Genomic DNA, 16,569 nt, shown 5'->3' on the forward strand with positions numbered 1-16,569 from the left:
GACATACCTGAGTTAAATCTCAGCTATATAATTTACAGTGGAGATATTAACATCTCAGAGCTCCAATTCCTCATTGCAAAAGTGGGATTGTTAAGATTAAATGAGGCGATGTGCATACCTATATGTTACTATATGTGGAACATATAGTAAGCACAGTGATTAAGTAAAGGACCAAATAGAGGAATACTGCCTTTAATTTGGTGTACTATAGTGACTACTATGTTTCTTCTAGTCTTAGTTACAGGAAGAATGTACATTTAAATTATATCTCAAGCTCTGTGAAAATAATTATGCACAGCTATCAAATGCCTAATAGGATAGCAATCACATGAAAGAATTTTATAATGAACTGGATATTCTGCAGGTTTCATGAACATCTTTCTTTTTTCAGAAAATGTGTAACTCTTCTGCAGAACTAGAAGATATATTTCAATTGATAATCGGCGTGCATTCTTACCTCATGATTACATTTTTTAATAAAGCACTATCTCCATTTAATGACTTGATTATTTTATGTATTCGACTACCAGTAGTCCATTAAAATTTCACTGGAAAGTCTATGAAATATTTTCCTTATCAGTTTAAGTACAGCTTTCTTTCTTCAGAAAAGTGGCAAGCGATGGAGCAAGGAAAGAAAAACAAAGCGCAGGCCTAAATGTAACTTTTCCCCTTAAACTGGATTATAGGACTCAAAATCAATCTTTCTCTTTCTCTCTCTCTCTGTCTGTCTCTAATCCAATTCCATATACATATCAGAGTGGCTATGGTGCACATTTGATAAAATCAAATTTCCGATAAGGAAAATTTATCATTATCAGGGAAATGCAATGGGTCAAATGATACCTTAGCCTTCAAATTAAATACTTATAGTGATTTAACATTTTCTAGTAAGCTTTCTCTTTGAGTAAAAGAAAAAATTATAAGTTAAAATAGGAAATAGTGTAAATATATTAACTTTTTTTTTTTTTTAGAGGTGAGTCAGATACAAATCGCCCTTTGTATTTAAATCAAGTTCTGTTTTATTTCCATCAAGTTATTCCAGGTATCCTGAATCACTATATAAGTAGAGCAAGATAGAGAAAAAGTCTCATAGGGACACACAAGATCTTCTCCAGGGTTAAAAGATGATAGCCAGTAAACCAACAGGCTATTATTTTTATAATTGTAGCAGCATTTCATTTGACATAAATGCAAGTATACAGAGTACTTTAACAGGACTTCCTGGAAATAGTGATATTAATAGAGATTTAAAAAATGGTAGAAAGAAAAACCAAACATTAATTTTTGATATCTTTATATATAGATAAAGAATCAGCTTTAATTGTGAATAAGTGTTCAGATTCTCAAATACTAATGATAGAAACATAAATTGAAGAACTCAAGCATCACTAAAGGTCCAAGACTGCCAGAAATCAAACATTTGTTTTGGTTTTTCTTCACTAAACATGATTCTTGAGGAAATCGAGCTTACCCTCAATTATTCCTTTTATAGTAATAAGTTCAATTAGAATGCAGAACTCCCAGGGTAGGAAAATTGTACCTACAACAGTTCCTGGTACAGAGCAGAAAATTAATAAATATTTGTTGACTGACTAACAAAATGAAAGAATAAATCTACCTAAATTATCTCTCCTTAGAATAGCATGAGGGTAATCTTGATTTCCTTAAGCATGAGGTCTGCTTAATATTTATATCTAAATTAAGTACTTAGCTGCTCCTACCTTTAGGGCTAAAACTGTCCCCTCTCCTACTCACAGTGCTAGTTAATATGTTACATGTGTTTTCAAATCAGCCTGACTTACTTATGTAGGCCACTGTGCCTCCTCGCCCTCCCAGGGGGAAGGTGACTGCTGCTCCATTGCCAGACTTCACTAGTTCAGGTCAAGCTCACGTGGCTGCTGCATGTAGCTCTGCCCACCTGCCTGGAGCTTTGATTACACATAGCCTACCTCTGCGCTGTTCTGGACTCTGCTGCTCAGCCTCAATTCCCTGTTTGTTGTCGGCTTATTTAGACATTTGTTCACACACTTGCACCTCAGTGCCTGGTGCTGTTGCTTTTTCTGTGAAATAGGAAAATAGGACTCCCTCTTGTGTGTTCTGCCCTAAAAGGGGTTCTCGCAGCTCAGGTAACTGGGTCTCTTTCAGCTCTCCGTTATATAGAGAATAAAACCCTAACTGTGTCCATGTTTTACGAGACCCTTTGTAATCTAGCTCGCCCCTGGGTATTTTTCTAATATTTTGGTACTCCTCCCTCACTCCACTCCGGCTACACCAGTCAGCTTTGCACATGCTGTCTCTTCCTCCTGGACTTCTCGTCTTCCAGATTTTTGCATAACTCATTCCTTCATTTCCTTGAGTTCTCAGCTCAAATGTTATCTTTTCAGAGATGGCATCTAAAAACCATTCTATCTTAAGTAGATCTGCATCACTATATTCTGTTCTCTTGCTTTAGTCTTAATAGGATTTGTACTGTCTGGAATTATTTTTATAGTCTTTATTTTATTTACTTTCTATTTTCCTGGAAAAAATAGACAATCATGAGGGCAAGACTTTCTCTTATTGTCCATCTATTTTCCTGCTACATCAGCAGGTATAAAAATAGTTACTCAAAAAATAAATAAACAGGTAGGTAGGTAGGTAGGTAGGAAGGTAGGTAGATAGGTAGATAGGTAGATGATAGATGATGATAGATAGATGATAGATAGATGATAGATAGATAGATAGATAGATAGATAGATAGATAGATAGATGGATAGATGGATGCTACTAATGCATCTGAATCTCATGCAAATAAGTGGATGCAAATTGATTCTGTGATATGAGGGGGTAGGGGTGTTATACCTAATTTATATACAACACATTTCCAAATCTTTTTTGGTCTGGCCTGAACACTACATACTTAAAACTGAAGAACATCCTCCTTGTCATAAATTTAAGATGCTGGATACATTTTTGAGTTTATCACTGACATAAGGGTGATGCTACATAACCAATATTAATAAAGCTATTTTTTTATCTGTAATATTTAGAATCTAAAGCTTGAATTGCAGATCCCCTGAGTCATGCAACTGCTACTATGACTCTGGCTGCAGTAAAATTCTAGATCTTGGTTTTTAATTAATAGGTTGCTCATCAGATATTTCTCAGCAATAGGCAACAATATGAGAAGTGAAGACAATGCCTTTTAAGAAAATCTTTCTCAACACACTCTGCATGGTAAATTTTTACTGTTTTTCAGTAACATCATAATTGCAAATGGATTATTTTTTTCCTTGTAACAACAAAGAATTCCCAAGGACAACGTTGAATTAACTTGTCTGTCTTGTCTTTTTATTTTATGTATTTTATCTAGGCCAGTTCTGTCAACCATAGCTGTTTGATAATTTATCATATTATTTAGAAAAATTGCCAAATCAGCTAAATTTATGTAAAAAGAAATTCAAATTAATGTAACCAGTGTGATAAGTCCTGGCTGAGCCACTTATGTGGACAAATTCCCTTTCCTTTATTTTTCCCATGTAACTTTTACATTAATTGATTATTCCCTTTTCAGATGGGGGAGACAGGAGGAATTCTGTTAGGGCCTGAGTCTGAAGGAAGAGACCAATACTTGTAGTGACAAAGCATGTATTCCTGGTTTCAATCCTATCAACTGTTTGATTAATTTCTGAAGTTGGAAACTAATGGGCTGCTGGCTCTCCAGGCATCACTGGGCATTAATTTCCACATAATTATCAGCTGTAATTGAGGAGCAGCTGTGTCCCTTAGACAGGGTAAGCTTTCCCTGGTTCACCAGCAGCAAGCAGCAGCTTTTTGTCTTATACTTGGTCTAGTTCACACGTCTATGTTACTAGGTTGGCTCTTGTAGATATTTAAATTTGCTATTTATTTTGAAGTCATTTTGGTTAGGCTGGACAATGGGTAATATTCTTTGATCAAATTAATTTTATTTTTAAAAATTTATTTTTTAAAAGCTAGTTTAACTTGATAGCCTCAAGCTGTCATGTGCTTTTCAAAGAATTTTCTATGTGCAGTTGAATTTATATATTAAATAGTATTTTTAGAGAACAAAGATTTCTGATTATTCTTGTTGATTTAGTTGATCCCATTAGCTACAGGAAATTTTTGGTTTTAAAAGTTGGTGAAAGATTTTTCTTTTGTGTCATGTTAAATGGAATATTATAAACTATATTAAATTATGATTTGATATTCAAAGGTTTTTTTTTGGATCACCATTGCATATTCAACTGTAATATGCTACAACGCAACATATATAACATAGGGCACTGGATTGGGCTGAACCTGCATGAATTTTATAGTAGAATTAATTTTTAGACTATCTCGAGTACTTTCCCCATTTCTCTTGCCATTTCTCTTCTGCACCAAGTTATTGAGGAATAGTGAAAAAACAAAAGCTCCTTAAAGGCATTGATTAGTTGTGTTTTATTAATGAGATGGGTTATAGATGTTTGGTTGATTGGTCGTTTATTTCATATAGATTTAACACCTTTCTCACCAAGGTTTGCCCTGGATCTTCTAAAAAAATGTAATTTCACAAGTGATAATTCATAAAGAGAGAATGAGTTTATTTATTTATTATCTCTTTTATCTCTAAATAAAGAGGTAAGCATTTTAAGGAACCTGTAGTCTCAATTTTCCATAACTTGACTGCAATGAAAATAATCATCAATGAAACAAATGAGCCAATGCATCACAATTACATTAGGAATGGCCTAATTTTTGGTGAAGTCCATTGTGAAATATGCAGCTTTCTACTTTCTTTCTGCAAGTTAAACAATAAGTCTATCTTTTTCTCTGATTATGCTCCAAATGGAAACTGGCAAATGATTAATTTAATTTAGAATGATGTTTTTGTCATGATTTTAAAGCTTTTTCTTATTACTAGTAGTAAATAAAAATAGAATAAATATTTCTAAGAAAAGATATTCATGGTTTATGGAAGGAGAGCCACATATTTCTAAGTTTTTGAGTTTATCAAAGTGATCTGTCATAATAAGTAATATGTCACAATGTGATATAATTTTATGAACTAAATTCAGCTACACGGTAAGAGATGTACTACAAAGAAAAACACATTGCAAAGTAATGAGCCTCTGTTTCCTGTTTATATAATCGAAAAGATTATGTGTAAAAATAATGAGATCTCTTTTGTTCAATTTGGCGTAATTCCATTCTCTCTGTCACACTTTTCATAGGTTATTATATATGGGTGCACTTTAATACTTTCTCAATACTTAAATACTCTGTTAAATAATCAAGTGAATTCTTTGAGGAAAGCGGTTTTTGAAAAACAAGTTGATTATTGATGTGTCGCAATGTTCTTAATTTATCTTACATATTACTAAACTTGTAAATGGATCTAAATTAGCTTTAAAATCATCATTTCAGAAATAAGAGTGGATATCCAGTGAGCATTTACATTTCAAAGAGATAATTAGGTATCTTTTGATCAGAAAATAATTGCTTATAGAATTAAAAGATCTTAGAATTAGATGTCCAAAATTAAACTAAATATTTTTTCTTATAAAAATATAGTTAGAATTTTCTATTAGTTAACATGGACAGTATCTTAATTATTGATATATATTGAAATTACAGTCACCAAAACCCTAGTATTTATCATGTCCTTGCCTGAGCCATGTCTGATTCTTGTACTTATCCCCTTTCTTTTTTTCTTTATCTTATTGTAAGACCTTCTGTTCTGCCACATAAAATATCTATTTTATTGTACTCAGTTCATCCTTCTATATAACAAGGTCTTCTTGAACATGTATCTATAACCCAGCATATTAGACATTTCTTTTTTGCTTTGTGTAAGGTGCATCTTTGGTGGCTTCAACCAGGTTTTAACTAATATGTTGAAAAGACTTCAGATCATGTTAATATGTTGAAAATATGTCATATCCTACATATGTCCACTAAATATCTTCTTCAATGTTGATATTAATCTATTAATCTGCACTTTGGGGTATGAGAGCAGAAAACACTCAAAAATACCAGCTATTAACCCACTCGATCCTATTTTCTGTTAATCAAATATTTCACAGTAAGATACCATGAAGAACTTGTAGAAAGCATTGTATAAAATGCATGTACCAGTCTAAAGTTCAGCTCAAAACAGAAATAGTGAACTGGTGTACATACTTAGTAAGGTTTTCAACAATTTTTTTTCATGACATGTTATGTATAAAAGAGAAAAAAAAGGCTGATCTGTTATGACTTGCTTTCATTAAACCAGTACTTGTACTGACCAAACACTGCCTTTTCTCGGTGCTCACAAATAACTTCTTTTATAATTTAGTGGAGAGTCTTGGAATTAACATCAGACATATCAGGTTGCAATTTGCAACATTTCTACATTTTCTCTTTTTAAATTCATACAGTATTTACCTATCCCAGAGACAACCAGTTCTTTAATTTTCATGGTTTGTGAAAGATCCTGTGTTATCAGTCCATCATTTTTTTCTTCAAGATATCATCATTTTAATATGCAATTCACATGGGCCAGGAGGTTGAGCTCATTTGGAGTATCGAAGTATTGATTTGGAGTTTGATTTCCCTAGAGTTTATTCAAGTTTATTCAGTTTAAAATATTTCATCTTCACAGAAGACATTATTATACAAGACTGAAAGTATTCCACTTACATTTTATCATTTATTATCATTCCATGGATCTCAAGTGGAGGGTCTATCCACTTCCTGGTATTTCATTCAACTATAACTAGATGCCTCATTCTAATGTTTCTTTCATTCTAAATGTTATTTAGATGTTGTCTTAGATCTAGTTCTGTCTCTAACTTTCTGCTTGACCTTTGACAGCTATTTTGAATATCTCTTTCTTAATTCATAATGTGTTCATGATATTGCTTGTTACATATAAAAGTACCTTTCAAAAGTGAAGAAGCATTGCAAAATATGACACTACAATTAATCAGTTCTTTATTCATCATTTAATATAGACAATTTGCTGAGCATGGTTGTGAATAGATGTTGCAAAACTCCCAGATGCATAAAGAACCAAATAATAATAATACTTGATTATATATATTAAGTATTAAATACACGGTAGAAGTTATAACTGTTACAGGAATTATTGTTATAGGTTATTACTAAAAAGGGTAGAAATATACCCACAAACTTATATTGTTAACTTATTAGATAAGAAAGATCTTAATGAAAACATAGCTTAGCAAAAGAAACAGTATTAAGATCTCAATCAATAGCAGGTTAAGATAAAGAGTGTAAATTTTGGAAGAAACAATGCTGGCTTCAAAGCCATCTCCTGACAGTATTAAATTGCCTCAATAGTAGAAATAGCCTGAAGGAGAAAAGGCAATCTGCCTTTACTACATTAGCTATTTGGCTATCTCCTACTTCTTTTATTTTCATTCTTCTGTAAAATAATGTTTATCCTTCTTTTTGTTTCTCTTTCAAATGTTGTTGTGATTTAATTCTGTAGAACACTAAACCATTATGATAGTCTGTTCACTCAATGCATTAGGATACAAACTGAATGACAAGACATTACAATATGCCATTCTCATAAATTTTCATATATAAACTGAATCCGGCTCTATCATTTATAAGGTTTCTATGTTTATATGTTTCATCATATAAAAATCTATATGTTTCTAAATCTTTTTCATACTTCCTAAAAAGCTATTTTTGAAAGTTCTAATTTCCTTGTAAAATAATTTTTAAAAAATTATAGATAAATAATTACATTGATGAGTGAAATAGAAAGTTACCTTATGGAGAATAATTTCCATAAATATCATCGATTAATAAAAACTTTAATTTGATTTGCTAATATTTACTGATTACTGACCTGTGCCAATTTTCATTTTTTTTCTAAAGAGCTATTTTTAAAAGTTCTAATTTTCTTGTAAAATAATTTTTAAAAAGTTATAGATAAATAATTACATTGATGAGTGAAATAGAAAGTTACCTTATGGAGAATAATTTCCATAAATATCATCGATTAATAAAAACTTTAATTTGATTTGCTAATATTTACTGATTACTGACCTGTGCCAATTTTCATTTTTTTCTTTTTCCTTAAGAATTTGAGAACAGAATTACAAAAGTGCTAGACAGAATGTAATCATCATTTAATGGAGCATTAATGCTTTAGTTTTAGTTTGGGAGCAGTGGGGACTAGTAATGGGTACCAATTGAAATGATATTTTCCCTAACCATCTTATAGTTCCATTTAACTAAATAACTTTTTTCAGTATAAATCAATAGCTGGACTTTGAACACAATATATTTTTTAAATCTTCTAAAGGGCAAAAATATAGTTTATGGCAAAATGAGATGGCCAAACTGAATTATGTCCTCATTTTAATACAATCGAAATAAAGATTTTCCTACTTTAGACCCTAACTTGCAGGAACAAGGATTTTTGATCACTACATTAATCACAATGGCAAAGGTTAGCACAGATGCTCTGTTATATATACAACTGTTTTGGTTGACATTATAAATAGATATTATAATTAATATTTATTTCTATCTCTAGAATGTATTTAGAGTAAAAATTTATTGACTTAATGGTATGCCCTGGAAAATGTTATTGGAATATAAAGACTATATTGTAGTTCATTGTTATATATCATTTTATGAATTACGAAAACACGGGGGTGAATTTTCAAATTTTTCTAAGTAATTTTTCATCATTATTATGCTTATACTATGAAAATAAATGGTTATAGCCCACAGATGGAAGTGCTCATAACTCTATACATGGAGTATGAGATAGCAGGTTGTACAGCAGAGCCAGGTGTTAATTAACTCTTGCTTAAGTGGAGCCATGTTTCTGAGGCACCTGGCTGGTAATACCAGAAAAGGCTTTAAAATGTTGGCCACACTGGACCTATTTCTATATCCTCAAAGCATGGAGAAGACCAGCCAATGATTCTAATACATATTCTTAAGATCTTATCTGATAAATTGCCGATGTTAGAGGAATGAATGGTGCTTCTTCTAGCCATTCGTTGCTTAAAACTTAAGAGCTAGTATATATAAGAAAAAAAAAACATGTTTGAGACATTGATTGGTCTTGGTACTGTTAAGGCAACTTAATGCAGTCATAGACAATATGAAATTTAAGTAATATCCTTTATCCTTCTCTGTATCAGAGTATAATTCACATTAAAGCTTTTATGTAACATACATTTTACTTGAAAACAAAATACCAGACTAGAATTTATTTCCATATGTTCATTTCTATAAAAGAATACACATCTGAGAAGGAAGAACACAGTGTGTGAGTTGTTTCTTTTGTGATGTGGTCGTGTTTCTATCCAGCAGAGAGCAGTCACCAGGCTGGTTTTCCTATTAGGCAGAAACTGGATGGCAAAGAAGAATTACAATACTCAGCAGGCTGCTGACCTACTTTGTTGCTATAATTCATAGGACCTATGAATGCATTTTTTCTGTGAAGCTAAATAGTGACTTGTCAGCAAATTAGTTACCTTCTGTCAGGCAGGATTTAAAAAATTGTTAAGGCAATCCATTTTATTTAGAAAGAAATGGACAATATAATAATACAACTTCTAATTTGTAGAATTTCAAATCTAAAATACATTGCTAGACCTCAAGAGAGAAGAAATATGTTTTAATTAAGATATTTTAGCTTCATTTTTTAGTTATATTATCTTAGTTATATTATTTCAATCAATCATTATCAAAGTAGTTAATTGAGTAAAAAAAAGAGAACATATTTTAATTTTGTCTTTATATGTTTGCTGGACTATCAATAGATAATATAATCATCCTAGTTTTCAATATTCTACTTATGTATCAAAACTTGCAAATGAATAATTTATGTCTTTTTTGTTCCAAATCACTCACTTAAAATAGGAGTTATTTAAGCTCTTTCGACTCTAACCCCCAGCATATATTTATTGTGACTATTACAGTTTTTGAGCTAGATGTGACTGACATATCTCAATCCACACTCTTTGTTGAAGGTTCCTGATCCAAAGCAGCTGATAGCACTTGAAATAAATGTCTACCTATTTTGTGTCTCCCAGCCTTTAGTTTATACTTCTCATAAATTTTATCTCAATCCATATGAGGCTGCCACTAGCCTACCATTGTTTCAGATGGAGAAAGGTAGGACTCTCTATGTGGCTAAATTAGGGGGGTAGGAAAGAGGCTTGGATGAATGGCTGCATTTTCAAGAGTAGATGACCTGGCAAGCAGAAAGAGGGCAGTATTTCACTAGAATTTGTCCCCTGTCTCAGAAGTCTTTGGGCAGTGCATCCATCCTAGAGGCCTCGATTCAAATTCGTATTAACGTCTTTTGCGCATAATTTTCTCTTTAATGGGATTATGAATTCCTTCAGAGTAGAGTTTACATTTCGATAATCTCTTAGTTTTCAGCAGTTAGAAAGAAGTGGTATGAATGAAATCATGTTAGAATGTAAGTATGATGAGGACAGAGACTTTCTTATTCTCTTTTGTGTGTTCAGTGCCTAAAATAATGCCTGGCACAAAGTAGGTACTCAGTAAGATTATCTAAATGAAAGAATAAAAATATACACTTGTTTCATGGTTGAAGTACAGGAAAGTTAAACGATTTGCCTAAAATCACAAAATTTTAGTGGTAGAGGCAATTCTGGAATTACATAGATTCCTTCAAATTACAACAAAATAAAACATAATAAATGACCCTTGAGTTGGCTTAAAATATTTTGATTATTATATTACTCAAATAAATAAAAGTACAGCACTAGAAATAAGTTTCTTATACTTATAGGCCTCATAACATTAAAACAAACAAAAATTTACAAATCAAATACTAACAAAATAATAAACATATCTTAATGCCAATTTATTTTGATGGATGACGTTTTGCTAAAATAAATAGTTGCACACAATGCAAATATAGTGCTATCATTGTACTAGTTATTATAGAGTATGTAGTTTAACACAATACTGTACAATTGTGTGCTATGTAACAAGTGATTAAGTTTTCCAACCCATTTCTCCTTTTGACTATGGCGAAAATTTTATACCACATTTAATATGATACCATTTTGCTTTCATTTGGTATAAATGGATCATTTATTTATTAACCCATAAGCCAGAATTATTTAAAATAACACCTCATGACACAACACATTTCAACTACAAAAGCAAATCCAGACTTCAAATTTAGGTCATTCAAATGACCCTAGATTCAAAATATGCTTTCATACTATTGTCAAATTTTATAGGATTGCTGAAAGAAAATTTGTGGGCTCCCTGAAAATAAACTTGCAAACTTCAATTAGAGAAACATGACTCTAGGAATGTATGATATTTAGTTACAAATTCTAACTATTCCGTAAAGTCATTCCCTAAATTACATCAAAATTAATATGCAAGTTCAAATGCGTCCTTGTTTCATTTTCTTAGTTACGTTCTTAAAATCAATTTTTCATAATATTCATAATTTAAACCAAAACCATTATATCTTATCCCTTTAATAATGAACTAAGACAATTTCAATGTGATATACCTAAATCACAGTCACATAATATCATGGGAATGACAAGATTTTCAAAATTAATTTTATTAGACATTAATTATCTGACTAATCCAAGATTTTCATTCAGACAGAATTCTATAATTCAAACATTTCTTGAATAAAACAAAAGCAAATATTACAAATGCAGAATAAGATTAATCCCTGTTCAAGTTGCATTTTAAAAGTCAGTATCTCCTCCCTCATCAATTCAAGTAACCCATCATGGTTAGTATTAAGTTTTTAAACATAACATTTAAATAATTATCTTTTAATGAGGAATTTATAAAGATTGCAAAGGAAATAACCGAAAGGAATTGAACCTACTTTTATGGAATCAAATGCAGATTAGAAACAGTTAGTATACTAATAAATATATTGGACAAATTACCTGTTAAAGTATAGTTATAGCATTAAGTCTGAATTTCTCATCATAAGTAGTTAGTGATAATGTATTGATAACTAGTTAGTGATATATAGGTATAGATAAGGATATAAGAATAAATACAAATGTAGTTAAGAGGATTTAAAAATATATGTAGATAAAGATATACATATAAACACAAATGTAGTCAAGGAGGATTTAATATATAGAGAGAAAATGATATGGATATAAATGCAAATATGGTTAAGGAAAATTGAAAATAATATTCAAAGATATAAATCACTTAAAATGCAAGATAGGAAAAAGAAGGAAGGCATGAGGAATTCACTAAACATCCTAATTTTTATAAAAAATAATTTAATATCAATGTTAAGTTGACATTGCATAATTTTTAATCCCATAACCAAGGATGACTAGTGTGTCCTACATCCATCCTTGTCTGGCTTCTCAAATTTTGTCTTCCTAATTTGCTTTTGTTTGTCCACATCTACATCTCATATCAGTCTTGTCACTTTTTAGTGTTAGAGTTCAAATGCTGATATTCTAGTGACTGTCTACTGCAACAGGTGTGCTGTGACTACAGACTTCATCTTTTGTAATTACTTCTTTTTAACTGTTTTTTACAGTCTATGCAATGCAAGATAGTCTAATATGGTTTAGAACACAGAAATTATGGAGTCAAACAGCTATTTATTCTAGTCTTGGTACTTTAATCCATGCTACCTGTATGACAATGGACAGTGAGTTTAATCTCTAAAATTTGCACTTTTCTGAACTGCAAAATGAAGGTAATAGTGCTAACCTCTTCCTGTTGCTGTGAGGATCAATAATATAGCATATTTCAAAGCACAGGGCTCGTATATAATAAGCATGATATATAAATGTAGGGTTATTTTTTCTTATATGAGATTTTCACTTCTTTATAATTCTCTTTGTGTGTAAATACTCTTTGTTTTGATATGATAGAAAGTTTTCTAGAACTCAGTAGCTTTAGGACAGACAATAATATCTCCAATATGACATCATTAAGATTCTTTATTGATACAAACATGTCTTGTTCATGGTTTTCTATCTCCTGTGTATCGCTAATATTCACAATTTTAAATATTTTTTGGTCTTTGTAATTGAATATAGACTTAACTGTTTCTAGTTCTCTATGTTAGAGTTAACCATGGAAATAATGTTAAAATAAGAGCCAATTTCATAAGTAAACCTGAAGTCAAAAATAAAAAGACCCAAGAAGCAAATTGTAAATTCAGGAAAGGTATTTTGTATAATATCAGGTTATAATAAAGGTTTGATGACGTTAGCTTAAAGATAAACACATGTACAAATAAGCACCTGCAGGCACATTTTAAAAAAATGATCAAGACATTGAAATTTTTCTTCATTAAGTATGTTTATCACTAGATATATTAAGTAGGATACTGCCCTACATTATAATTATATAATTATATGCACTTCATAGATACCCAAAAATAGTCCTTTTACTCTCTCAGTAAAGACAATTGCTATTTTTAAGATACCTAGGGAAAATTTTAAATAATAAGTAGTTGCAAACTTAAATATAAGTTAGTACCAATGATAAATCATCTTTTGGCAGCGGTTTTCATGTTTTTATGTTATTCACTCAGTCTTACAGAGATGTTGCTTTTTCTTCCTCTCCCCTAAAATATTCTAATACCATTTTTATATTTCGCTTCTTCAGTGATAAAATAAAAGTGACAGATCAATAATCAAAGACACATCATAAATTTGAAAAGTGAGCTAATCAAACTCCTTGCTTTGTTTTTTAGATACAGAAACTTCCATATAGAAACTTTTCTCAAATAAACTTCCGATGATGAGTGACTAAATTACAACAAATTATGGTCTCACTGTTCTAGTCATTGGAAATAAAGTACAAAAACAACAGACAAATTTTTTAACCTAATGGAACTTACGTTTTGGCATGAGAGAAAAAAATATAAACACCAAAAGTGTATGCGCGCGCGCGCGCACACGCACGTGCGAGTGTATGTGTGTGTGTGTGTGTGTGTGTGTATCTGCATCTATGCATGAACACCGTACTGCTAAATTTTTTAAGGATAAAATATAAACCAGGTCAGTGATTTATTATACAGGGTGGCCAGAAAACACTGTGAGGCAGTGACATTTCTCAAAAAAAACAGGAATGAAAAATGAAAGAGAGATCTGGGCGAATACCAGTTCTCAGAGAAAGGAGTGAAAGGAATAAAGAAAAATGAGAGAGAGGAAGAGAGGAAAGAAGAGGTGAGGAAATTGGTGGGACGGAAGAGAGATAGAAAAAAAGACCATATTTCTTAACATGTAATGTAAACCCCAATTTCCTTCAAATATAAAGCCTAAGCTATAGTTATTAAGAGGAAAGAAATGTATATTCTTAAGACGTCTGTGTCATTTTTATAATAATAACCCAAGATATTAATAACGGAATAGTTTGGGAAAAAAGAGGGTTTGGATTTATGCCAAAGTTAGATTTTTGTGAAAGTTTCATAAAATTTATTTCCCATAAGTTGTCATACATAAGAAAAGGATATTCCAATGCATAGTTAACTTAAACATTTTATTAAATGTAGGTGTTCTTTGACTGATGATTGGATAAAGAAGATGTGGTACATATACATAATAAAATACTACTCAGCCACAAAAAAAGATGAAACATTACCATTTGCAACAACATGTATCATACTAAATGAAATAGGTGAGATGGAAAAGGATAAGAACCATATGATTTCACTCATATGTGAGATATAAAACAAAAAGCAACAAATGAATGAACAAAACAAACAAATAAACAAAAACCAAACTCATGGATACAGACTACAGAATGGTGGTTACCAGAGGGTAAGAGCAGTGAGGAGAAAAGTGAAGAGGACAAAGGTGGTCAAATATATGGTTAGGGAAGATTAGACATTGAGTGTTGAGCACACAGATGATGTATTATAAAATTGTACACCTGAAACTTACATAATATTATTAACCAATGTTATCCCAATAAATTTAATTTTTTAAAAAGAAAGAAAACGCAATGCAAGAAGAAAATATTAGAACTTACATAAAAAGAACAAATATATGTGAATATATATACATATGTATGATATTCACTATTGTTTCAATTCCTTAGCGAGTGTTGCACTATGTAGCTCAAAACATATGCTCTTAAATTTAATGTGAACATGGATATATTTAAGTATGTAAATCAAATTTACATTTCACAGTTTTTTATATTTACATATCTTTTAGAGAAAAGTTTAAAGGATAACTTTTTCTTAAAGTTTTCCTTAAAAAGAAGTACTATCTGAAATATCATTGCATGTTATATATATCTCATTGCGTTTATATTGGTGTACATGTCTCTGTATGTTTAACAATGCCTGGAATTGCATGTCTTGAAATGCTAAGTAAATGCTAAGATCAAGTTGAAAGAAAGAAGTTATTCTAAGCAGTAGGCATTTTTTAAAAAATCATTGTATTATAATTATATGTGTGCATGTTTGTACATGTACCTTTGAAATAAAGTATGTCTGAATATACACAGCGTAAGATATCTAAAAAGATGTTATAACATATACCTCCACAGGAACATTTCATATAAATTAAATTTCATTGTAGAAGAGAAACATAACATCTGTTAAAACATAACATAAAAAGACATCTGATTTTATAACGATGGAAGCAAAATTAAGTTTTCTGTAAACATCTATGGAGGAAAAATTACATCATTGTAACATAAACACTTAAAACTTTTTGGCAAAACACTGAAAACGCAGAGTATAAAATAATACGAACTACTTACCACCATTTCATTTAGAGACACCCAGCAATCTGGTGGGAAATCCTGCAGAAGTGGTACTAAGAACTGGAGGCAGCCGTCCCAGTGGCACAGAAGCAGCATCATGCCAATGAGATTAAAAATTCTCACCACCGCACTGGCGAGATCATACGTCATGTGGAAAATCTGTTGACCAAATATAAAATCAATTCTTATACTCACTTTTAAAAAAAGTCAAGAATACTACTAGTGTCAGTAGGCATTGACATTATGTGGTGTAAGTATCGATTTAACAAAAATATGAGAACTTTTACAAATAGAAACAGATTATATTTCTTTGTCTTTACACTGAGACCTGGCACTCTGCTTTATGAGTATTACAACCAACTGTGGGTTCTCCACAAAGGGACAGAAATAAAATGAATATATTAAATATATGGACCATGTTTTAAAGAACACTGGTTTTGCCAGTAGTTTTCATTTACTGTTCTTCTGGACATTTTAGCAAAGCTGCTTTAAAAGGGGCCGATGGGCCCCATTTCTTCTCTGCTTCCCGTCCCTTAAGTAAATGGACTTATTGAAGGACCAAAAAAATAAGCTAAGGGCTGAAATCCATTAACAAAAGAAAATTAATTGCAAAATGTAAAGTGAGATTAAGAATTAATCACAATTATCTTTTAGGTGTATAAATAGAGGTACTTCTTTAATTGTGTATATTGAACATGAATAGTGGACTTTGAGGTAACAATTCCTTGGATTTAATTAAAAAAGTGCAACTCTTTTTAAAAACTAAAATTATTTCAACCTGTATAATATGTATGGTACAAACTTTTCTTTCTTGTGAACTTTTCTTAT

At 31.1% G+C, this 16,569-nt stretch overlaps 1 protein-coding gene across 1 annotated transcript in view; it reads right to left on the minus strand.

The window, feature by feature from the left end:
• Positions 1-16,569, minus strand: part of HCN1 (hyperpolarization activated cyclic nucleotide gated potassium channel 1) — a 330,541-nt gene that overhangs the window by 120,698 nt on the left and 193,274 nt on the right. Inside the window, exon 4 of the mRNA XM_015589832.1 lies at positions 15,739-15,900. Coding sequence (XP_015445318.1) covers positions 15,739-15,900 — 162 coding nt within the window. The remainder of the gene's footprint in view (positions 1-15,738; positions 15,901-16,569) is intronic.

Source organism: Pteropus alecto, unplaced genomic scaffold (assembly GCF_000325575.1).
Source record: "Pteropus alecto unplaced genomic scaffold, ASM32557v1 scaffold73, whole genome shotgun sequence".
NCBI classification, from domain to species: Eukaryota; Metazoa; Chordata; class Mammalia; order Chiroptera; family Pteropodidae; genus Pteropus; species Pteropus alecto.